The 22689-nt window shown below is 50.1% G+C and overlaps 2 protein-coding genes and 1 long non-coding RNA gene across 12 annotated transcripts in view; 2 read left to right on the top strand and 1 right to left on the bottom strand.

Annotated features, from left to right (window-relative positions):
• Window positions 1-9852, top strand: part of KRABD1 (KRAB domain containing 1) — a 35509-nt gene extending 25657 nt beyond the window's left edge. For 2 of the 4 annotated variants that reach the window (XM_051851846.3, XM_051851847.3), the window contains 4 exons: window positions 4459-4534; window positions 8413-8539; window positions 9085-9201; window positions 9588-9852. In XM_051851846.3, the coding sequence (XP_051707806.1) occupies window positions 4502-4534; window positions 8413-8539; window positions 9085-9201; window positions 9588-9700 (390 nt within the window). In that variant the 5' untranslated portion in view covers window positions 4459-4501 and the 3' untranslated portion in view covers window positions 9701-9852. Of the gene's footprint in view, window positions 1-817; window positions 1199-4458; window positions 4535-8412; window positions 8540-9084; window positions 9202-9587 lie in introns of those variants that run through there. The other 2 variants (XM_017343668.4, XM_051851845.2) reach the window with 2 other exon arrangements.
• A 7359-nt stretch (window positions 9853-17211) lies between these two features.
• The window catches only part of GASK1A (golgi associated kinase 1A), a 70721-nt gene continuing 65243 nt past the window's right edge, over window positions 17212-22689 (top strand). For 4 of the 5 annotated variants that reach the window (XR_016214887.1, XR_016214885.1, XR_016214888.1 and 1 more), the window contains exon 1: window positions 17213-18054. The gene's annotated coding sequence lies outside the window, so the exon portion shown is untranslated. Of the gene's footprint in view, window positions 18055-22689 lie in introns of all 5 variants that reach the window. The other variant, XM_089306461.1, reaches the window with a different exon arrangement.
• LOC149124394 (uncharacterized) lies at window positions 18061-22021 on the bottom strand. 3 transcript variants are annotated; one of them, XR_016214889.1, is made up of 4 exons: window positions 21391-22021; window positions 20393-20525; window positions 19187-19257; window positions 18061-18458 (listed from the first exon to the last, which is right to left on the bottom strand). It is a non-coding gene; the product is annotated as an uncharacterized LOC149124394 (long non-coding RNA). The 3 variants fall into 3 exon arrangements; XR_016214891.1 differs by having other exon boundaries at window positions 18061-18422; XR_016214890.1 differs by lacking the exon at window positions 20393-20525.

The following is a 22689-nucleotide window of genomic DNA, read 5'->3' as shown; positions in this document are numbered from 1 at the left end:
ATTGCATTAACTTAATGTTAGGAACACCAACGTTTTGCTGAAACTAAATTGCTGTTCTAAAACATTGTACTCCTACTGGAACATTCTATTCATCTCTGAGGCAAAGGTCGATTTCCCCTTTGTATACCTACTCAGCTACCTTGCTATGACTCCAGTTTCCCCAGAGCAGGCATGGAGATCCTAATCCGTGGTCTCCTGTATTTTATTTTCTTTTGGGAGAGATCAGTGCAATTCCTCCTTAAAAAAAATATCCTACCGCTAAGGACCTAAGACAAAATTACCCCTGAGAAGAGGTGACCTGTGTTCCAAGTGGATCCTGGACAGATGTTGGCTTCAGGATCTCGGGCTGAGGGCTGTGCTCTCCTCTGGGCCCTGCCACCCTTCCAGGAGGGGCCTGGCTTCACCTCCGCCCTCTCCTGACCGCGCTCCTAAGCAGCATGGGAAAGCACCATCTCTCTGACACTCTAAGGATCTTGGGAGCCTACAACACAATCGCCAAGTCTGTTTCTTGACTTTGACTCATCCTAAGGCCCCCACTTCATTCAAGGCCCCTTAAGATGTCTTGGTCTTGGGAGGCAGCGATGCTCGTAATGAGCCCAGCCCAGTACGCATCTCCAGATTCCTTTTCTGGGCCTCCAAGGGAGGGACCAACAAGCAGGTGGGAGAACAGCCCTGCAGGACTTGGGCCTGTGTGAGCAGGAAGCCAGCTGGGGCTGCCAAGGGGCGGGAGTCCTAGGCGGGCTCTGCTGCTCCCTGGTCCAGTTGGGCCCCGGCCCTCACTGGTTATTCAGTAGGACAAATGGCCCTGCCTCCTTTCCGAGGTCAGTGTGCCCGGATCAGGCTGCTCACCTCAGGACGAGGTTCCGGGAGGCACACGCATGCCAGTCTCACTTGCCTGCCCTGTCCCTCGGGTCTCACGGGAACTGGAAGGAAGCAACCACCAAGACGTGGGGTCCTCCAAGATCCTAGAGAATTCCGGGGCTGGGGGAGGGCGCGGGGGCAAGGTAGGAGGGAGAAGAGTGGATTGGCCGATCAATGGGTGACGTACTTCCGGGGTGGCCACAGTTAACGTGTGAGTTTGGTTGGTGAGAAACGGTGCTTCGTGCCGTTAGTCGAAAAGCTGCAGAGGCCGTCAAGAGCCCAGGGTGAGCTGATCTGGCTTGGACTGAAGGACGGGAAGGAAACCCGAGGGAGGAAGGTGCGGCCCCTGGTGCTGCTGGGGTCATCATCCCGAACCCCAGGCCCGGCTCGGTGGCGACGTCAGTAGGGCGGGGGGCGTTAGCACACCTGGCCACTGTCCGCGGGTTGCCGCCCCCTCGTTTCCCTGTGCTCAGGACGGAGTCGGGAGTGGACAGACTCGAGTGTTGGCGCTGAGGTTCTCAGAAGTTCTAGCTGGCCCTGCGCCAGGACACTGTGCCACAGAGCACGCCCCCCTTGGTCGCTCTCGTGCCCCGTGTTTGCCCTGGTTTCGAAAACCCGGAGCCTTCTCAGCCTGTGCGTCTCCCCTCTCAGGCGGCCCCAGGGAACTCAGACCGGGATGATTGTTCACCAGGTGCGATGTGTGCCCAGCCTGGAAGGTTGTCACAGCCCTAGAGCAGCCAAAACTTCGTCCCTACGGAACGATTTCTTGGGCGGCCCCTGTTAGCCTGCCTAGCAGTTGGGACCCCACGCTCCGGGTGCCTGGGCTCCTTTCCTGCCTCTGGCTTCCTGCCTGAGCACCCTGGAGGCAGCGGGTGATGGCTCAGGTAGCTGGGTACCTGCCACCCACGTGGGCCGCTTGGATTGAGTTCTGGCTCCAAGCCCAGTGTAGTCCTGGCTGCCGTGGGCATTTGTCTCTCTACCTCTTGAATAAATTTCTTTAAAAAAGGAAGCTTTTTTGACCTCGTCATATCTTTATTATACTCTTCTGTTCTCTTTTTACTCCACTGGGAGAACCTAACTGTCAAGGTTCATAATCGGGTGAAGCATTTGGCCCCTGCCCATAGTGATCTGTTGCCCACCCTGGCTTTAATTTATGCTTTAACTCCTTGCAATTTTCTCTTTGGGAAAGGAGGAGGGAGTATTTTGTAGGGTGGCCTTTGCCACCGTTTCACTTTTGGATGATTTGCTTTTTAGATTCTCCGCATGGCACGTCAGTTCTTTTGTCTTCAGTTCTTTTAATATGTCAGTTCTATTAACCCGGGGTAAAGGACGTTATTATAGATAGGATGACAGGATTTTAGAGAATTGGAGCACATAACTACAATGGATATTCTTTACTCAGTATGGATCACTGCATTTGTTACCCTTGGATAGAAACTGTCAGTTGGGGCCGGCGCCGTGGCGCAGTAGGTTAATCCTCCAAACCTCCGCCTGCAGTGCCGGCATCCCTTTTGGGTGCCAGTTCCAGTCCCAGCTGCTCCTCTTTCAATCCAGCTCTCTGCTATGGCCTGGGAAAGCAGTAGAAGATGGCCCAAGTGGTTGCGCCCTTGAACTCGCATGGGAGACCGGGAAGAAGCTCCTGATTTTGGATCAGCGCAGTTTCGGCTGTTGGGCCGTTGGGGAGTGAATCAACGGACGGAAGACCTTTCTCTGTCTTACCCTCACACTGTCTTTAACTTTACCTATCAAATAAATAAATAAATAAAAACTGTCAGTTGAGGGGCCGTAGCTGTGGCACAGTGGATTAAGGCCCCAGCATGCAGTGTCAGCATCCCATGTGGGTGCCAGTTCGTGTCCAATGCATCTGGGAAAGCAGCAGAAGATGGGCCAAGTCCTCGGGTCCCTGCACCCATATGGAAGACCCAGAGGAGGCTCCTGGCTCCTGGCTTCGGATTAGCTCAGCTCCAGCTGTTGTGGCCATTTGGGGAGTGAACCAGTGGATGGAAGACGACTCTCTCTGTCTCTACCTCTCTCTGTAACTGTTTCAAGTAAATAAAATAGATATTTAAATAAAAAAAAAACTGTCAGTGATTCAGCAGCATTACTTGTGTAGGCTTATGTTGTATTTCCTTCTTAAAATTCTGTTTACGCTTATTTTTTTCTTCAAAGATTATTTGAGAGATAGTGTTAGAGGCAGAGGCAGAGGCAGAGAGGGGTCTTCCATCTGCTGGTTTGCTCCCCAGATGGCTGCCACGGCTGGAGCTGCACCTATGTGAAGCCAGGAGCCAGGAGCTTCTTCCGGATCTCCCACGCATGTACAGGGGCCTGAGCACTTGGTCCACCTTCTGCTGCTTTCCCAGGCCATAACAGAGAGCTAGATTGGAAGTGGAGCAGCCAGGACTTGAATGGGCACCCATATGGGATGCTGGCACCACTGATGGAGGTTTAGCCTATTATGCCATGGCAGCGGCCCCCTGTTTACACTTATAACTGCTGTTTCTCCTTACTGGCACCTCTGAAGCTTCCGAGATGTGTTTTCTAGGCTGTCCTGATAGCCCTGTTTTCTCTGATAGCTTCAGCTTCCCCTGTCTTGCTGGACAGGGAAGTTTTCTGGACACTTCCACAAAAAGGGGCAGTGCGTTGACTACTGCATGAAGTCCTTTGTCGTGTTTGTAGTTGTTCCCTGAGACTTATGGCAGGCCACAGGTAACAGAGTTTAAATGGAAGCTGTTTTTATTACAGTCTGTGAGTACATGCACTTTTATGTTTGTTTGTATATTTGTTGACTATCTTTGAAGGCGGCTGTTTGTATTCAGGTGTTGCTTTTAATGATAACTCTTGGTGTTTTTCACTTTTTGAATGGCAGAGGCCTACTTCTGTATGATGAACCAAATTATCCAGAATAGGAGTTTAGAAATGAATTTTTTGCTTCCCTAAACTATAAATATTTGGAACTTGGAATATGATGAAATTGATGAATTCCTTTAACATGATAGTGTTTTTCTTCTCCTCACCCATAGCCTGCAGTATTATAGAATTCAATGGCTAGCTTATAATCTTTATGTGTGTTTGGGGGGGAAATAGTAGGGAGAAATAAAACAATCCAGGAAACTGTTTTCAGATTCTGACTTTGTTACTTGAGTCATAGAAACTGTCCTGTCCTAAATTAAGTAGCACAGGAGGAGAGACAGTGCTGAGCTCTGACAGTATCTGACAGGTTTCTTGAACCATCTCATCCCTGTCTGTGCTGTGTGGGTTCTGGCATCTTAACTGCTTGGGATTTCAGCTTTCTTCACAGTCCATAACGTTCTGTTCACTGTCTTCTCTAGTTTTCTGTCTTCTTGTTTATATTTTCCTGGGGTTTCTGAAATGACAGTTTTCTCAGTCAACCTGCTTATCACACATTTTTGGGGATGATCTCTCCTTCTTTTCTGCCTTCCCCAATATGCCTACAATCTCATCTGTGAGAACAGAACTGCTACTGAATACAAGCAATATCCACATGGTTCACGGAGCCTTGCACCCAGGGTCGGGGTCACATGCGGGAGTTAGGGTCCGCAGACTTAGTGTCACTAATATTTCTTTCTTTACTTTCAGCTCCTGAGACTTTCTCCAAGACAGAACTGAAACAGGTCAGATAATGACAGCTGTGTCCTTGCCAGCGGAGTCCCCGGTGAGCCGAGTTTCTTCTGCGTGTGTGTACACATAGGCATGTGTGTCTATACATATGTTTCTATGTACTTGCTATATAAAGGTGTATATATAAGGGCACTTTAAAAATTTTGTAGAAAAATGGAATTAAAAGAAAAGTTTATTTGGGTACAGATTATTCTCAACATCCGTGCATCAATTTTTCATAATAAGCGTTTCCCTGAATTTTTTAAAAATTTACTGCATGCCTCTACAGAAACATATATAACACACTTTAATGTGTATGTATATAAATTTCTCATACTGTATAGCTTGCTTTTAGAAATGTATACATCTATATGACCGTCACTTAAATAAAGACATGGAACATTGTTAATACCTCAGAAGGCCTTTCCCTACAACCCCAAAGGTTAACCACTATTCTGACATCTCTCAGCATAGATTAGTTTAGTTCTTTAACTTCATATAAATGCAATCATTGAGTATATACTCTTTTGTGTCTGCCTTCTTTCTGAATTATGTCTGTGAACTTCACCTGTGTTGTTGCTCATACAGTAGTTCTTTTTCATTGTTGAGTAGTTTTCCATATATGATTATACCACTTTTATTTATTTATTCTACTGAAGGTGGACTTTTTTCCCCTAGCTTTTCACTATTATGACTAAGAATATAGTGGGTACTCAGGTGGATATGGGCACTCATTTCTCTTAGCCATATCTCTAGGAGAGATTGCTAGGCCATAGAGTATGTACTTGGTTAGTTTTAGTAAATGCCACCTGACGATTTTCCAAAATAGTTGTTCCAGTTGATACTTTGATCTGCAATGTACAGTTGTGCCAGATCCTTGCTGACACTTGTCATTTGTTCATAGTATCTCATTGGGGCTTAAAAAATGTCCTTTTCTCTAGTCCGCAGCGATGCTGAGTGGCGTTGCATGTTTTTATTGCTACATGGACCCCTTATGGGAAGTCTTTGTTCAGATGTTTTTTCCATTTTTTATTGTGTGCTTCGCCTGCCCCTCAACTTGTAGTAGCTAGTTAATTATTGTGGATCAGTATATATATATATATATATATATATCTATATAGATAGATATAGATAAGGTAAACTCCTTTGTCATATATATATATATATAGAGAGAGAGAGAGAGAGAGAAGTCCTTTGTCAGATACACACACACACACATACACACACATGAAATATCTTCCCCCATTCTGTAGCTTAATTTTTCACTCTCTTGATTATATCCTTTTATAAAGAGATTTTTTTTTGCTTTTAATGAAGTCCAGTATGTTTGTTTTGTGTAAGATGTTGTTTCTTACTCAAAAGTCCTGAAGATATTCTTTTGTTTCCTTCTAGAAGATTTATTGTTTAAGCTTTCTACATACTTCTGTGATTTATCCTAGATTCAGGGTCAAAGCCTCCCTCTCCCATATGGATGTCCAGTTGGCTTGGGACCATTTATTGGGGTTTTATTGTCTTTTACTGAATTATACTGGCTGCTCTGTCATAAATTGGTGACCATATACATCTGCACCTGCTTTTAAATGCCCTCATCAGTTCTGTTAGCTCAGTTGTCTTTTCTTTGAACCATATCCTGTGACACTTGTGGAGAAGTATAATAATTTTGCAACATAATAGGACATAGAAGGCTTTCTTTCAAGGTAATTAAAAATATATTAAAAAGGGGGGCCAGTGCTGTGGTGCAGCAGTTTGAAGTCCCAGCCTGCAGCACCGGCATCCCATACGGGTTCCAGTTCGAGTCCCAGCTGCTCCACTTCCAATCTAGCTCCCTGCTAATCCGCCTGGGAAAGCAATGGAGGATGGCCCAAGTCCTTGGGCCCCTGCACCCACAGGAGAGACCTGGAAGAAGCTCCAGGCTCCTGGCTTTGGATCGGCACAGCTCCGGTCATTGCAGCCATTTGGGGAGTGAACCAGCAGATGGAAGACCTCTTTCTCTCTCTGTCTCTACCTCTCTCTGTAACTCTATTTCAAATCAATAAGATAAATCTTTTTTTTTAAAAAAAGGCCTTTGGGACAATGTAGAGCACAAGTATCTGTGGCCAATATATATATATATATATATTTTTTTTTTTTTTGACAGGCAAAGTTAGACAGTGAGAGAGAGAGACAGAGAGAAAGGTCTTCCTTTCATTGGTTCACCCCCCAAATGGTCGCTACGGCAGGCACGCTGCGCCGATCTGAAGCCAGGAGCCAGGTGCTTCCTCCCCGTCTCCCATGTGGGTGCAGGGCCCAAGCACTTGGGCCATCCTCCACTGCCTTCTTGGGCCACAGCAGAGAGCTGGCCTGGAAGAGGGGCAACTGGGACAGAATCCGGCGCCCCAACTGGGACTAGAATCCCGGGGTGCCAGCGCCGCAGGCGGAGGATTAGCCTAGTGAGCTGTGGTGCCGGCCAAAATATTTTTAAAAGAAAAAAAATATATAAAAATGGTACAGACAAAACTTGCTTTGGCACCTGGCTAATGGCTTCCCTTCATTTCATTGCCCAGGTTAAGACCACTTACTCTAGAGTTTTGTCTCTGAAATACGGAGCAGAGCTCCTCCCCTCGGGCTTGCACGTTTCCAATAGCTGCCTCTTCCGGCCTGTTGTGAGCCTTAGGTAACACGTTGTTCTAAACGCTAACGTTTCCCACAGAGGCAGCATTTTCCTAGCCTTCCCTAACCTCGCTGCCTCTGCATGGAGGTGGGGTGGGGGTAGAAGTCACTGGCTGGCTGCTTGAATTCTGTCTCCTCCTCCTCTCAAGGGTGAGGAATCATTTTTTTTTTTTCAGCCAAGGGTCATCTGGATATTTATAATGTCATTTGTGGGCCATGCAAAATGATCAACTTTTTTTTTTTTAACCTTTATTTAATGAATATAAATTTCCAAAGTACGGCTTATGGATTACAATGGCTTCCCCCCCATAACGTCCCTCCCACCCGCAACCCTCCCCTTTCCCATTCCCTCTCCCCTTCCATTCACATGAGGATTCATTTTCAATTCTCTTTATATACAGAAGATCAGTTTAGCATACATTAAGTAAAGATTTCAACAGTTTGCTCCCGCACAGAAACATAAAGTGAAAAATATTAGATGATTTTTTAAATGATGATGAAATCAGATCAGACCTATTGTCATGTTTAATCCCAGTGAGAGTCAAGTTGGGAATTGCTAATTTCTTCTTTTTTTTTTTTAACAGAAGATCAGTTTAGTATACATTAAGTAAAGATTTCAACAGTTTGCACCCCCATAGAAACACAAAGTGAAATATACTGTTTGAGTACTCGTTATAGCATTAAGTCTCAATGTACAGCACACTAAGGACAGAGATCCTACATGAGGAGTAAGTGCACAGTGACTCCTGTTGTTGACTTTACAAATTGACACTCCTGTCTATGGCATCAGTAGTCTCCCTATGCACCAGTCATGAGTTTCCAAGGCTATGGAAGCCCCTTGAGTTCTCCGACTCTATCTTGTTTAGACAAGGTCATAGTCAAAGTGGAGGTTCTCTCCTCCCTTCAGAGAAAGGTACCTCCTTCTTTGAAGACCTGTTCTTTCCACTGGGATCTCACTCGTGGAGATCTTTCATTTAGGTGTTTTTTTTTTTTTTTTTTTTTTTTTTTTTGTCAGAGTGTCTTGGCTTTCCATGCCTGAAATACTCTCATGGGCTTTTCAGCCAGAAAAATGATCAACTTTGACTGTGAGGGCCTGCCTGCAGTTGCCTTGGCAGGGCCAAGAGCAGCTGATTGTGTGGGCCTGCATGTCTTAGAGAAGGAAGGAGACGAAGGACCCAGTGCTGAATAGGTGTCATTGTGGGCGCCCTTCCCAGGCCCGTCACTGATACGTTAGACCATCACTAAAGACCCGAGGTCCAGAAGAGTGGGGCTTTGTTGTTTCAGGAATCAGTGGCTTTTGAGGATGTGGCTGTGTACTTCACGAAGAAGGAATGGGCCAGCCTGCTGCCTGCTCAGAGGGCCTTGTACAAGGAAGTGATGCTGGAAAACTATGGGATGGTGGCTTCCCTGGGTAAGCGGCTCACCAACGCCTGGGCCCTTGGGCTGAAGGGCTCGCTCATTATTAGCTGACTGCAAATGGCAGCGTCAGAGCTGCCAGGCATGGAAAGCTGGCGACCCCTCAAGGGCTTTCCTGTTGCTGTCATCTAAGGTCTTCCCGTTTCCTAGCTGCCTTAGGTACACTACATCTTAGTACCCTCAGCCTAGCCTTGAGTCTCCAAGTTATCTTCACAGAGCCCGGCCCTTTTGTCTCCCTGTGAGAGTTGCTCGTAGGTGCTGAGTGCCTGCTTCCCATGATGGAAATTTTCATCCTCTAACAAAGAATAGAAGACGTAAGAATACATGTTGTTCCCCTTTCAATAGAAACTGGCCCCCTGGAGTGTTTCAGGCTCTCTTTGGAGCACTGTCCTAAGGCTTCTTCCCAGGATCCCTGCTGTACCTCTTCAGGGTGCCTCTGGCATAGCCCACCCGGGAGGCACTCTCCTCCCCTCCCCTGCGCGTCCTTGAGTCAGCCTTGTTACTTAGCTCATGACCATGTTCTGTTTTCTTCCCTTCAAGCACCACCGCCCATCTCCAAACCAGCCCTGATCTCTCAGCTGGAGCAAGGGAAAGAGCCGTGGTTCACCCGGCCACAGGGAGCCCTAAACAGGAGGGCCCGGAGAGTGGTCTTTACAGGTGGGTGTAGCAGGGGGTCTGCTCCAGCTTCATCTCCTCCTTTGCCTTCATTTCACCAAAATGAAAGATGTGTGTTCTCTGTGCCAGCAACATGGGGTACACCGGGATCCTACATCTCGCTCTGACCAGCCTGTTTGTCGTAGCTTCCCTGTGAACTGTAGTATACAACACCCTGCCTCCGAGTTTCACACAAGTTTTCTAGATGCTAGTTATATGTGGTTACTTTTTCCCAATTTCCCCTAGATAGGCTTTGGTGCAGTGTTATCTTGTCCATTAAGCAATAAAACAAGTAGAAAAATGTATTTTTGCTTTTTATAATATATTAAATATTTTTACTGAAAAACCTTAAGGTAGCTTATGGTTATTATGATTTTCTTCCCCTTTAGGGTACATCTTAAAACTACGAAGATTTACTTACTTAGCTAAAATGATATCACGTGCAATAAAATTAAAACTTCTCCAGAGTCGTCGTTGCTGGGAAGACAGAACAAAGGCTTAATTCTTGATCTTTAAATACCAGTTTTCCAAGTAAGGAATTGATTAAAGAGCTACCTTACATGATGTCAAGGGCACGTTGTATCTCTGGACTTGCAGGTTTCTGTAGGTTTAATGTTTTCCAGTTCATTAAAGTTACTTACTTTGATGTACAAAGCAAGCTCTCATGTCTTTATTTTAACTTTTATGGAGAATTCACAAACCATACAGTGCAACTATTTAAAGTGTACAGTTCAATGGCATTTGTCTTCACTCTCCAAAGTGGGGTGGGGAAGCTTTTTTCTGCCAGCGACCATTTGGATATTTATAACATCATTCATGGGCCATACGAAATTACCAAGTTAAAAGTTATCCTGCAGTAGATGTATTGAATTTTAATTCTTGCCTGCGATTGCTTTGGCAGGGCCAGACCAAATGATTACAGAATTGGACTTAGGTGGTGGCAGGGGTAAGTGGGGTGGGGAGGGTAGGGGTGAGGGGCTGGGGCAGACCTTCCCTACCCTTGCTCTAAAGAAACCACATATCCATTAGCAGTTACTCTCCATCTCCCCCTCCTCCTGACTACAACCCAGCTGTTTAATCAATCAATACTTTGTTTCAAGGAATTTGTCTATTGTGGATATTTTATATAAATAGTCATACAATATGTGGTCTTTTGCAATGGGCCATCACTTAGCAGCATATCTTCAAGGTTCATCTGTTTTCTAACATGTATTAGGGCTACCTTCATCTTTATGTGTGAATAATGTCTGTTGTTTGTTTATCTCTTTGTCAGCTGATGGGCATTTGGGATGTTTCTGCTCTTTAGGCATGATGAATAATGCACTTTGAACATTATTGAGTAGCTTTTAATGCAGACATTGTTTTTGTTTCTCATAGGTACGTTTTCCAGATATATACTTATTAGATCACATTCCTACTCCTGGTTTAACATTTTGAGGAATGTCAAAATTTATTCTAAAGTGGCTGAGCCATGTTACTATCCCTAGCCACGTGTGAGGGGTCCAGATTCTCCATATCTGCTCCAGCACTAACGAGTGTCCATCTTCTGGGTTATGGCCATCCTAGTCACTATTCGTCTCTTGCTTATAGCCATCTTCGTGTTGTGAAGTGAGATGGTGGCCTCATCCCTCATCATGTGCCTTGGGGTCTGCATTTTCTTTGACCTGCCACTAGGGAAAAAGTTAAAAACAGCTGCCTATGGGATGCACCTCTTAATAAACAAGGTCCAAACCTTCCAGGACAAAAGGAATCAGGTGGAAGCAGTGAGCGATGGTGGGACTGGTGAGCCCTAAGTCATCCCCCTAACATTAGCTGTCTTTCCTGTACCTTTATCTAAATCTATTGTCTGCCAGCGCTTCTGGCCTTTGGTTTACTCCAATATGGTTCCCCTCTAGCTGAAACAAGGCCAAAGCTCCATTTTCCACTTTCTCCAAGTTTATAAGTGATATGGGCTAGATTTTTAGCCTCAGTGTATCTTTCTGTAAAATGGAGACTGTAATAGCTACTTCATCGTGCAGTTGAAAATATTTCTTAAAAATTAAATATACATGAAAAGACTTGCTGTATGCCTGGTACATGGTGGACTGAGGGTATGTAGTGAACTGACAGTTGAATCCACCCAGTTTTCTTAACTCGGACCCTGGGCGTCCTTTAGACCCTGGTCGTCCTTTAGACTAGTGTGACTGTCCTGGTTCGCTCAGTGTTTTCCTCCGTGTTAGCACCGGAAGACCCAGGTCCCAGGAAACCCCTCTGGGAGACATGAACGTCCTAGTTTTCAGTGATAGGTGGGGAAGACTGGGGGGAAAGGACGGAACCCACATTCCTGCCCCAAAATTAGTGGCTGAAAGCCACACTGTTTTTAGTGTCAAATGGTTAAGGTGTAGGTTCTCTGCCGTTTGTCATTGCTGTTGTTTATTTTTCCTTTGCTGATGTTGGCAGCTGTGGGGTGTGGCCCACAACCAGGGACATTTATTGTATCCCTTCAAGTGATGTGAACAGGTGTCAGCTTCAGTTTACTGTCGTCTTGAACATTAACAGTCTGTTTTGAGTGTGTGTGGGGGTTAGCAATTGGACTTTGTGTTGAGATAGTGTAATTTTAATTTTTAACGCTGTGGATGTGACCATGTTTTCTGAGTCCAGACGATGAGAGTGAGAGTGACGATGATATCATTGCCAGTGTGACACAGGCACCACTGAAAAAAGAACTTCCATGATTTATTTTCATGACAGATGGATGAAAACAACTGGATTCGGGATGTTGGCAACCCAAACCCAGCAGACTGCACGTTGTATAGAAGAGCATGTGGGACAGGGCATACAGAGAATGAATCTCACGACCTTTGAGGAGACAGATACCACCCCCCCCCCCCATCAATCAAAAGCGCTTTAGTGATTTTGGTTTTTTTCAGTCTTGTTTTCACACAAAGCATCAGTGTGGAGTAGAAGATAGAAGCCAGGAGTTAGCTTAGGCACGCCGCATGCATGAACAGGCACTACGCTACTGTTCCTGTAATTGCTCTATGAAACTGACTAAAGTTATAGTTCCTGATTACAGAGGTTGCAACTTTTGTTTGTTTTTAGGCAAACTCAAAAGGAAATTTAGAATGGATGTGTCGGCCCCTTGGAGAACAAAGCTGATCCTGTCAAATCTTGTAAAGGGTGTGCCTTCTGCAGTGCGCTGAGGGCTAGCTACATCACACCATGGCAGTGAAACGTGTCACCTGAACTACAAGGTACTTTGGAAAATGGAGGTTCCAATCCTCTTCCTGATTTCTGTTAAGATTTTAATGAAACCGCAAAACAGAAAAGATTGTCGATATCTTGTCCAAATACAACCTAGACTTTGCTCATCAAGCTGCCTAGTCAGCAGACAGTGCAAATGTTGGCAAATTCCATCAGGTCTATAAACCTCTTACCAAACAAAAGACAAGACCGTACCTGCCAAGTGACCTGCCTGTCTTATACACAGCGCTGCTAGAAGTGCTGTGATCTGCTTATCCATTTTGGGGAGGATTTTATAATCAAAGTTTTGATCACCTTTGATTTTTTTCATGACCTGCAGCAGCAGTTGTGAGATTTCTGGCTTTACAGAAATGGAAAGCACCTCCTTCGACAGCAATCATTGTCAGCCATAGAAGAGATATTAAAAGGCTGCCGTGCCATAAAAGCATCATATTTTCAATGTGAGGGACAAGAAGGACGTCATTAAAAAAAAACATAGACCGGATGCCTTGTAACAACAGAAGTCTCTTCTCCTGAGTCTGGAGACTGGGAGTTGCAGATGACACTGGCAGAGGGCTGGTGTCTGGCAATGGCATCAAGGCTCTCCCCTTGGATCGCAGACAGCTGCCTTCTCCACACATGCTCACAATAGCCCTTCTTTGTCGCATACACGGTGGGTGGGGAGCAGGGAGTGGGGTTGGACATGAGCAAGTTCTCTGATGTCTTAGAATTTCCTAAATGTAATCAGGCTCCTGCCCACAGGACTCATTTGGCCTTAGCCACTCCCATAGAAGCTCCACATACAGCTTTCTCGGGGGGTAGGACTTGAGCCATATGCATCATGAGGGACCCAAACATTTAGTCCATTATGATATTCTTTTTTTTTTTAAAGATTTATTTATTTGAAAGAGTTACAGATAGAGGTAGAGACAGAGAGGTCTTGATCCAATGGTTTACTCCCCAGATGGCCGCAATGGCCAGAACTTGTGCCGATCAGGAGCCAGGAGCTTCTTCCAGGTCTCCCACGCAGGTGCAGGGGCCCAAGGACTTGGGCCATCTTCTGCTGCTTTCCCAGACCATAGCAAAGAGCTGGATTGGAAGAGGAGCAGCTGGGACTAGAACTGGTGCCCATATGGGATGCCGGTGCTTCAGGCCAGGGCTTTAACCTGCTGTGCCACAGCGCCAGCCCCACAGTATTCTTAAAAATGGAAACATACTGAAGATGAGAGTGGAGGAAAAGATTATAATAAAAGAAATTTATGTGCTATTTCTTTAAAACAAAACAAAACAAAGGCTGCTTTAGAACACCAAAAACTGCTACCAGAAAAGGATAGCTAACATCAATAGGCTTGTCTTGATTTCTTTATTAAAAATTGTAACATGGGCTGGTGCTGTGGCATAGTGGGTAAAGCTGCCACCTCTAGTGCTGGCATCCCATATGGGGGCTGATTTGAGTCCCGGCCACTCCACTACCAACCCAGCTCTTTGCTTATGCGTCTGGGAAAGGAGCAGAAGATGGTCCAAGACCTTGGACTGCCTGCACCCATGTGGGAGACCTGGAAGAAGCTCCTGGCTTTAGATTGGCCCCCTTTGGCCATTGTAGCCATTTGGGGAGCAAACCAGCAGATGGAAGATCTCTCTCTCTCTGCCTCTCTGTAACTCTGCCTTTCAAATAAATAAATCTTAAAAAAATTGTATTTAGGATCCACCTTCAATTTCACAGCACCAAATTACCTCTGTGCTTGTTTTGCACGTGGTATATCACCGGAGAGCAAAGAAGAAACACCACACAAGCACTTACGGTGCCTGTTTGCTCTCTCAGTAATGGTCCATCCATGGCCAAGTCCAACCTGCCAGTGGCGCAGGGATGCATGCTGAGCTCACTGCAGGGAGGAGGGGAGCCAATACTTGCTGAGCACTGGTTTCAGTGACTGTAGCCCCCTTTGAGAGCTTCTTGTGATTTCTGTTTGCTGATTTTTGCAAGGGAAGTTATTAGAGGAATAAATAAATATTTGGCTGAATATGGTGCTGCCCCCTAAAAAACAGGGGCTCAGTGTGTGAAAAAAAAAAAGGGAGATCATAAACTGGATGGTAGCATACTCACTACAAAGGAAGTTTCTTTTTCATTCATCAAAGTTTGACACAATGTTGCAAATGATATAACTTATCTGAACTCAGTCTGGTTGCAGGAACCCAGGGGGGTGGGCTGGGCAGGGGGATGGTCCCCCATTGTTAGATGAGGGGAAGTGGCTCCACTGTGAACCTAGGCTTTGCCAGTGGGAGGTTCAGTAGTGCATCCATCTGTGATCGCATTCCTTACTCAAATGCATTTACTGAGTAGCTGCTTGGTGCCAGGCTGGTAGAGATGGGAGGCCCAGCATTTCCCCTTGCTCTGGAGAGGGAGAGGTGGAGGAGATGACACTTCCTTAGGTCTTCAGGGTGAGGGTGGTGGGGGAGGGGAGCAGGTGGGACCCGGGGCGTGTGAAGCAAGGGCTGCAGAAGGCCTGGGGAGGTAATCAGAGGTCAGGCCTGGCAGGATGCTGGCAGCCATGCTGAGGAATCCATGTTTAACCCCTGGAGTGACGTGGGGCAGGGCAGGAGCAGACTTTTCGGTAGTGATGTGTAGGCCGGATTAGAGGGAGCCCAAGTAGAGCCGGGGAGACCAGCTGGGGTTTTTGCTGGGAGCACTAAGTGATGACAAAAGTTGGAGCCAAAGAAGTGACAGAAGGAGGAAGATTCCAGAATCACAGTGGTAAAGCAATCGCAAGCCTGCCTGTGCTTTAGCATTAACTCTGGTGCTTACAAAAATGAAGATACACAAGCCTTGGAAATTTTGGTTAAGTGTGAAACAGAGCCAGAGATGGATCCCTATTAAAAGAGTGGGCTCGCTGGTCACCTCCTGGGGTGTGCATTTATGTGCAGCCCCAAAAGTCCTTAGATCAAGCTGGAAATATTAGAACTAGTGCAGGGGGCTAGCCTCCCACCTGAGGCATTTGGAAGCGCCCTCTGGTGGAGATAATAAAGCACTCATCTTTTGCACCAACCTGCCAGGCAAGGCCTATGGGAGCAGCCAATCACCAATCAGCTAAAATCCTGAAAGGGGTGTTGTTTTCTGGATTGGAGATTTATTGGTTATCAAAATTTTAAGCCATTTAATATAGCTTCCAAGAAGTTGTCTAGCTCAGGAAAAAAACATTCACAAGTTGGCACTGAAGGAAAAAGGCCTTGCACAATCTTTAATAGCAAGGTTTAGGAAGGCGTCACCAAGAGCGTGACCCTGGAGCAGAGACCTGAAGCAGACGAGGGAGCAAACCCTGGGGGAAATTAGGCAACTGTAGGTGCCAAGGCCCTGGGCGGTGGTGGTGCCTGGTGGCTGCAAGAACAGGTAAGCAGTGGGCGTCCCGGAGTGAGTCTGGAGCTTATGATAGCAGAGCAGAAAGGAGGACCGTTGCACAGAAACACCTGCCGGTCCCTGCGAGCCGTGGCATGTTACTCTAGGGCGTGGGCGCGCCTCTGGGAGACTCTGGGCAAAGAAGTGACAGGCTCCGATGAGTGGCTCTTTTCAAGGAACTCGCCTCAAAATTGTGGTCGTGTGATTAAGACAGACTGATGTTATGTCCTGGTATCTAACAAGTCCCAAGTCATTTTTTTAAAGAAGATTTATTTAGTTATTTGAAAGGCAGAGTTAACAGAGAGGCAGAGGCGCAGAGAGAGCGAGAGAGAGAAAGAGAGGTCTTTCATCCACTGGCTCACTCCCCAAATGGCTGCAATGGCCAGAGCTGAGCCGATCTGAAGCCAGGAGCTTCTTCCGAATCTCCCATGCATGTAAAGGGGCCCAAGCACTTGGGCCATTTCCTGCTGTCCTCCCAGACGTGTTAGCAGGGAGTTGGATGGGAAGAAGAGTAGGGAGTAGCCAGGCGGGGTCTTGAACCTGCTGGGCCACAGCGCCGGCCCCTCCTCCCTTGTGACCCAGCCTCCCGCCTGGGAGCACCTTAGGAGGCAGCCGATGATGGCTGTAGTGCCTGAGCTCCTGTCACCCCCACGGAAGGTTTGCTCAGCCCAGCCCTCGCTGCTGTGGTCACTGAGGGAGTGAACTAGAGGAAGGAAGAACTCTGGCTCAGTCTCTCTGCCTTTCAATAAATAAATAAATGTAAACAAATTTAAAAAACAATCCCAATGGACTAGGAGAGAAAGCATCCACGTGCAGCATCGCGGGAAGCCATGTATGGTAAGATGTTCCTTTATTTATTTATACGCACTCATATTTTTGCATAGAGTCACCCGGCATAGAAATGTACATCTCGTGTGGGTCTCAGAAAAGGAGGCTCCGGAAACCTCGGCGGATAACACTGACTGGTTTCTTCCGTCAACCACCCGGCCTTCGCCTGTTTCTCCTCCAGGGCTCCAATCCCCTCCCCCCGCCCGCCCGCAGGGACAAGCTGCAGCCTCCTGCGACCCAGGCCCTCAGCGCTTCCCGGGCCATCGCAGGGAAGTCTCTCCTACATCCTCACCCTCAGACCCCTCATTTCTAAAACGATTTTGTTTTTCTTTTTAGGATCACGTGTGATACCACAATGCACAGAAAGAATCTGGCGCATTAAGGGCTGAATCTTCTTCCTTCTGCTCCCCCTCCACCCCCAACCCCTACAACCCTTAAAGGGGGCCCTGGATCTCCGCTCCCTAAGGAAGCGCTGCTCTCGCTGACAGCTTCAAGGCACCGCGGGCCGGGGCTGCTCCCCTCCAGCGAATGAGTGAAGGGCGACTTTGCAGCCTGGTGCTGAGTGCCCCCCCACCCCACCCGCCTCCACCTGCCGCCTGCAGGCTCTTCACTGCCCTGAGGATCACACACTGGGCACCGACCGTCACCGCACCCAAAGCCCGCCGCTCGCTCAACTCCTAGCAGCCACTTAACTCCTGCGACTTCAACAGTGATTAGTTCTCAAGGAGAAAAACCTGACCTTAGGCAAAGAGGGGTGAGGGAGAGACGCCTCCTCCCGCGGCTTCGCAGAGGCCGTGGCGGCTTGGGCGACCCCTGCCCCCTCCTACGTCGGGGTCGCCCCGAGCTCGCACTGCACCCGCACGCCCTGGAGGCGGCATGGTGGCCGTGCGCCCGGCGCTGCCCCCCGCGCCCCTCGCCGTCCGGCCTTGGCGCTGCACCCGGCGGATGGGCAGGGTGGACCCCTTGCTCCGCAGCACCTGGGCCCCTGCTGGCTGCGGCTGCGGCTGCGGCTGCGGCGGGTGGGCCCCGGTCAGGGCTTTTATTGTGAAAGGCGCTCCCCCCGCCCGCGCTTTTGAGGGACCGCAGAGGCTGGGCCGGGACGAGCGGCGGGGACTCTGCGAGCTTCCCAGCTTCTCCCGGAGCCTCGCGGCCCCGGGGAGGCGCCCCCCGCCAACCCCGCGCGCACGCCGAGCGTGCATTTGCAGAGCCACGGAGCCTCGAGGCACGGGGCCCCCTGGCGGCGGAGACGCCCTTCGGTCCGGGGAAACCGGAGCCCCGCGTGGCCGCGCGCATCCCGGGACGCCGGGTCCGGCGCCACGCCACGCCGCGCCGGGGGGCGGCCCGGGGGCGGCGGGAGGAGTCCTGGAGCCGGCGGAGCGCGCCGAGGAGCCGGGCCGGCCCCCGCGGGGGACGTGGTAGGACTCGCGGGAGGGGACGCGGGGCTGGGGGGAGGGGCGTGTACCTGGGCAGGTGGCCGTGCCGAGCCCGCGCGGGCTCCCGGGCTGGACCTGCGGCCTGAACGTTGCCCGGGGGCGACGGCGGCTCTCGTGTCTGCCCCGGGGCTGGGGCAGTCAGCTTGCGCGGCGAGCACGGGCTTCACTGGGCTCTCGCCGGGGACCGCGCCCCGTGGCTGCACCCCGCCGCGCGAACCTCCTGCAACCCACGGGGCGGGCAGAGGGGAGCGGTGCGTGGGGCCCTCGAGGCTGCCTCCGAAGTCCGCTTGCTCCTCACAAAGAGACGCGTCCGTGTCGTCCGTCGTCTGGTAGCTTCGCCCTCTGCGGCCCTTAGAAAATGACGCCTCACACTTGTTAGCGTTCACCTGGCCTCGGCGGGCGGGAAAGATAAGCCCTTTGAGAGTGTGGTCCAGGTTCTTAGCTGAAACTCCCCTGGCCCCCAGGAAAAGGCCTCCCGCCCCCGGGGCGGTGGGGGCTGCTCTGTCTGCGTGTGGCCCTTCCCGCCCCCCCCCCCCCCCCAAATGCACGGAGCGCGCGCCTGGAGCCCCTTGCACGCTTCCTGGGAAGCTCAGCTGTGGGCCTGGAGTTTACAAGGGTTCCTGAGGCTGCCGGGTGGGGTGCGGGGGTCTCTGAGAGCAGAGACCTTCCCTGTTGGGGGAGCGCTGGTCGGCAGGAGCTGGGGCTCAGAGTGGGGCAGGTGGGAAGCTGTGTGTATGTGCGGTATGGTGTGGTGTGGTGTGTGTGTGATGTGTGTGGTGTATATGTGTGTGTGGTGTGTGTATGTGTGGAGTGTGTGTGTGTGGAGTGTGTGTGTGTGGTGTGTGTGGTGGGTATGGAGTGTAGTGTGTGGTGTATATGTGTGTGTGGTGTGTGTATGTAGTGTGTATGTGTGGAGTGTGTGTGTGTGTGTGGTGTGTGTGTGTGTGAGACCTCCCCAGTCCTAGTGACCTTTTCCTGGCCCTCACAGGGGCCTTTGGTACAGTGGCTGAGATGCCCACATCCCAATCAGAGTGCTGGTGTGAGCCCTGGCTCCTGTCTGCCCATCCAGCTCCTGGCTAATATCTTGAGAGGCAGCAGGTGAAGGTTTAAGTACCTGGGTCCCTGGTCACCCACAAGGGACACTTGGATGGAGTTTCTGGCTGGTGGCTTTGGCCTGGGCTAGTCCTGGTGATTGAAGGCATTTGATGAGAGAACAGCAAATAGAAGATCCCTCCCCCTCCCTCTCCTCCTCCCCCTCCCTCCTCCCCTCCCCCTCCCTCTCCTCCTCCCCCTCCCTCCTCCCCTCCCCCTCCCTCCTCCTCCTCCCCCTCCCTCCTCCTCCTCCCCCTCCCTCCTCCCCTCCCCCTCCCCTCCCCTCCCCCTCCCCTCCCCCTCCCCCTCCCCCTCCCTCTCATTCAAATAAAGTGGAGGGAACTAGAAGATCAGAGGAAGTTGCTGAGGCAAGCAAAGACACACCCGGGACAGGCACCTGCTGCAGGCTGGGTTTCTCCTAACATAGTTGCGTCTTTCCTTCAAGTCCCTGGGATCCCCAAACAGCCCCAGGCCCCTGAGTTCCTGTGCTGGGGTGCCCCCCTTCCTCCCCGTGCAGCACCCCACCTGCGGTGAGTCCCAGCAGTCCTGGGGCTCAGCTAGAGAAGAAGTTAAACTGGTTTTGGAATCAGAACTGGGAACCGTGAAACCGGCCCTTGGTGCCTTTGAGGACTCTGACACTCTCTCTATCCTGTCCCTGTTCCCTGTGGCTCCGGCTGCACACACAGCTGGGGCTCTGAACTGGACCAGAGGCTTCTGAACAAGCCACTGACCCAACCAGACCAAGCAGGGCTTGGGCCCCCAGATGGTGGGACAGAATAGGAATAGGCCTCCCGGAGGACACTCAGGGGCCGGTAAGGGTCTCAAAGATGCTGACAGACCCCCTCCCACATCCACCCCCCCAAATAGGGCTGAGAAGTCCGGCCTCCACTCCCCTCCCAAGGTGCAGAGGTAGACTTGGAGGGCACCTGTTTTCCCTGAGCCACCTGGGGCTGCCCTTGCCTGGTCTGATCACCAGGGCCCAGGCTCGTGGTTCCAGAACTGCTCCCAGAGTGGAAGAGGGGTGGGCTCCCCACCCAGCTAGGCATTTGTAACATTGACCCCGGGGCAGAGGGAGCTTCTGAGTTCTGGAGAGGTGCGATTGCATGTGCATGGGAGAAGGCAGTTTTGAGGGATGGGTGGCAGGGAGACGGGAGGGAGGAGTGGAGCGGACAGGGAGTGCCCCCCCCCCCCCAGGAGGACAAGATGCCCCGGTCCCATGTTGGAGTACCTGGGTTTGGTTCCCGATTCCATCAGAGGTGGTGGTTCAGGTGGTTGAGTTCCTGCAGCCCACATGGGAGACATGGATTGTGCTCCTGGCTCTTGGCTCCTGGCCCTGACCCTGGCCCAGCTCTAGCTATTGCCTGCATTTATGGAATGAATCAGCGAATGGGAGTTCCCCTCCCTTCCCCCTTCCCCACCCCAACTGTGTGTGTGTGTGTGTGTGTGCGTGCACGTGTGTGCGCACATGCGCCTCCCCCCCAATTTTTTTTTCAAATAAATACAATTTTTAAAAGTGCATCTGTACTGAACTTGTACAAACTTGGAAAAAAAAAAGAGCAACTCTGATTTCTTATTCTGCCATCTGGGGGTGCTAGCCTCTCTCTCCCTTCCTCCTCTTCTTTTTCTCATCATTTTAATTTCTCCCTTGGTGTCCCTTAACCAGTAGCACTTACAAGCAATCAGGATGTGCAAGTAACTTAATAAAAGTGATGCTAATACTTTGAGTTCCATAAAACAGATTATGACGTTCTATTCTTTTTTTTTAAAAAAAAAGATTTTATTTATTTGAGAGGTAGAGTCACAGACAGAGAGAGGGAGACAGAGAGAAAGGTCTTCCATCTGCTGGTTCACTCCCCAGATAGCCGCAATGGCTGGAGCTGGGCCAATCTGAAGTCAGGAGCCAGGAGCTTCTTCTAGGTCTTCCATGTGGGTGCAGGGATCCAAGCACTTGGCCCACCCTCCACTGCTTTCCCAGGCCATAGCAGAGAGCTGGATCAGAAGAGGAGCAGCAGGGACAGGAACCGGCACCCATATGGGATGCCGGCACTGCAGGCAGAGGCTTGACCTACTAGACCACAGCACCGGCCTCATGATGTTATAGTCTTAAAAGCAACAATAAAAGTGTTCCTGTTTCTCAGTCCTCTGAGTTGGCTTTATACACATTGCCTTTATAATTAAAGTAAAACAGAGATGATGGCAGTGACAAACGGGTGCAGTGTTACTTACATCACCTGAGCTGCCTTGCTTGTGGTCCCTGATACCTTCAGCCTGCCAGCTTCGCCACCTGGCACCTCTTGCCCTGGGGTCCCGGCCCAGCTGCCCACCGTGCTGGGAGGTGGGCAGGGGCTGCAGCTGCTATGTCCCTGCCTCTGAAGCCGGCTTCGCTGCCTGCCGTGGGCTTGAGTTTCTGCTAAGTGGCTGCGGGAAGGGGCTGTGTCACATGCTGTTTGCTTGTGGGCAGTTTTTGTTTGGCTTTCAAGGGTGTTTGCTTGCAAGCAGCAAGCAGCCTCTTCCAGAACCACCTGGAGGACTCACGTCATCCTATTTTGGCTGGGGCAGCGGGTTTGTGGTTCTGTGGGTAGGATCCAAGTTGGTCAGGTGTTTCTTCCAGGAATGCCATCGGCCGAAGAACTGATCAAAGACAGCAGAGGGGCTGGGAGTAGAAGAGCGAAGGGGACGGAGCACAGAGAATGAGGGGCAGAGATGTTTGAATGCCAGGCACAGAGACAAATGAGACCACACCGTGGAGGCCCTTCCCACCCTGGGCACCGCACTCCAGGGCCAGGGGCTGGCAGGTGCCTGTCACGCGGCAGGGGCTCCTGGTCTGCCCTGGACAAGTGGTTCTGAGCTTCTGAGCTGGGCCTTCTCAGTGTCACCCTTGGGAGTAGCTGGCCCCGGGTGGGGGGGCAGTTACTGCCTGCATGCCCCAGAGCCACCCCGGGTGTCAGTGCTGGCCTCCTGCTGCTGGGAGCTTTTCGTTCCAGCTGCGGGTGTGGCTTCTGAACAGAGTGCGTTGGCCCCAGTGCTGGGAGGTGACGTCCCGTGCATGGGTCGCTAGGACTTTCTCAAGATAGGCTGTTAAGGATATAAAAAGTTACTTTGGTACTTTTTAAAATGCTTGACAACAGCTTTGAGACAGGGAGGGGAGACCCAAATACGGTTCTACCTGTTAACGGGCAGGATCCCTGGTCCCTGTCGTCCTTTTCCCCAATGGAAATGAATGAACTCTAGTCCTGCAGAGAAGGTGACAACCATCACCAGCTGGTGGGGAGCGTGGGGTGGAGAGCAGTGCTGGGGAGGGAGAGGGCTGGGCTACGAGCAGGGGTTTTTCCTGCAAAGCATGGGAGGAGGTGTGACCCGCTGTGCCCTCACTCTCCCTTTCTGTCTCCTGGCCCCTGCACCCTCTTCCTTCTGGGCCTCCATTCTGTCCACTTCAACTTCCCCTTTAGGGCTCAGGATATGTGATTTTTTTTTTTTTGAAATTTGCTCTTTTAAGTACTCTCATTGGGATGGGCTTTTAGTGAT

The sequence above is a fragment of the Oryctolagus cuniculus genome, chromosome 10, assembly GCF_051225735.1.
Source record: "Oryctolagus cuniculus isolate XC-2025 breed Fujian yellow rabbit chromosome 10, ASM5122573v1, whole genome shotgun sequence".
Taxonomy (NCBI): domain Eukaryota; kingdom Metazoa; phylum Chordata; class Mammalia; order Lagomorpha; family Leporidae; genus Oryctolagus; species Oryctolagus cuniculus.
The sequence above is the reverse complement of the archived record's forward strand: the minus strand, read 5'-3'. Positions and strand labels throughout refer to the sequence as shown.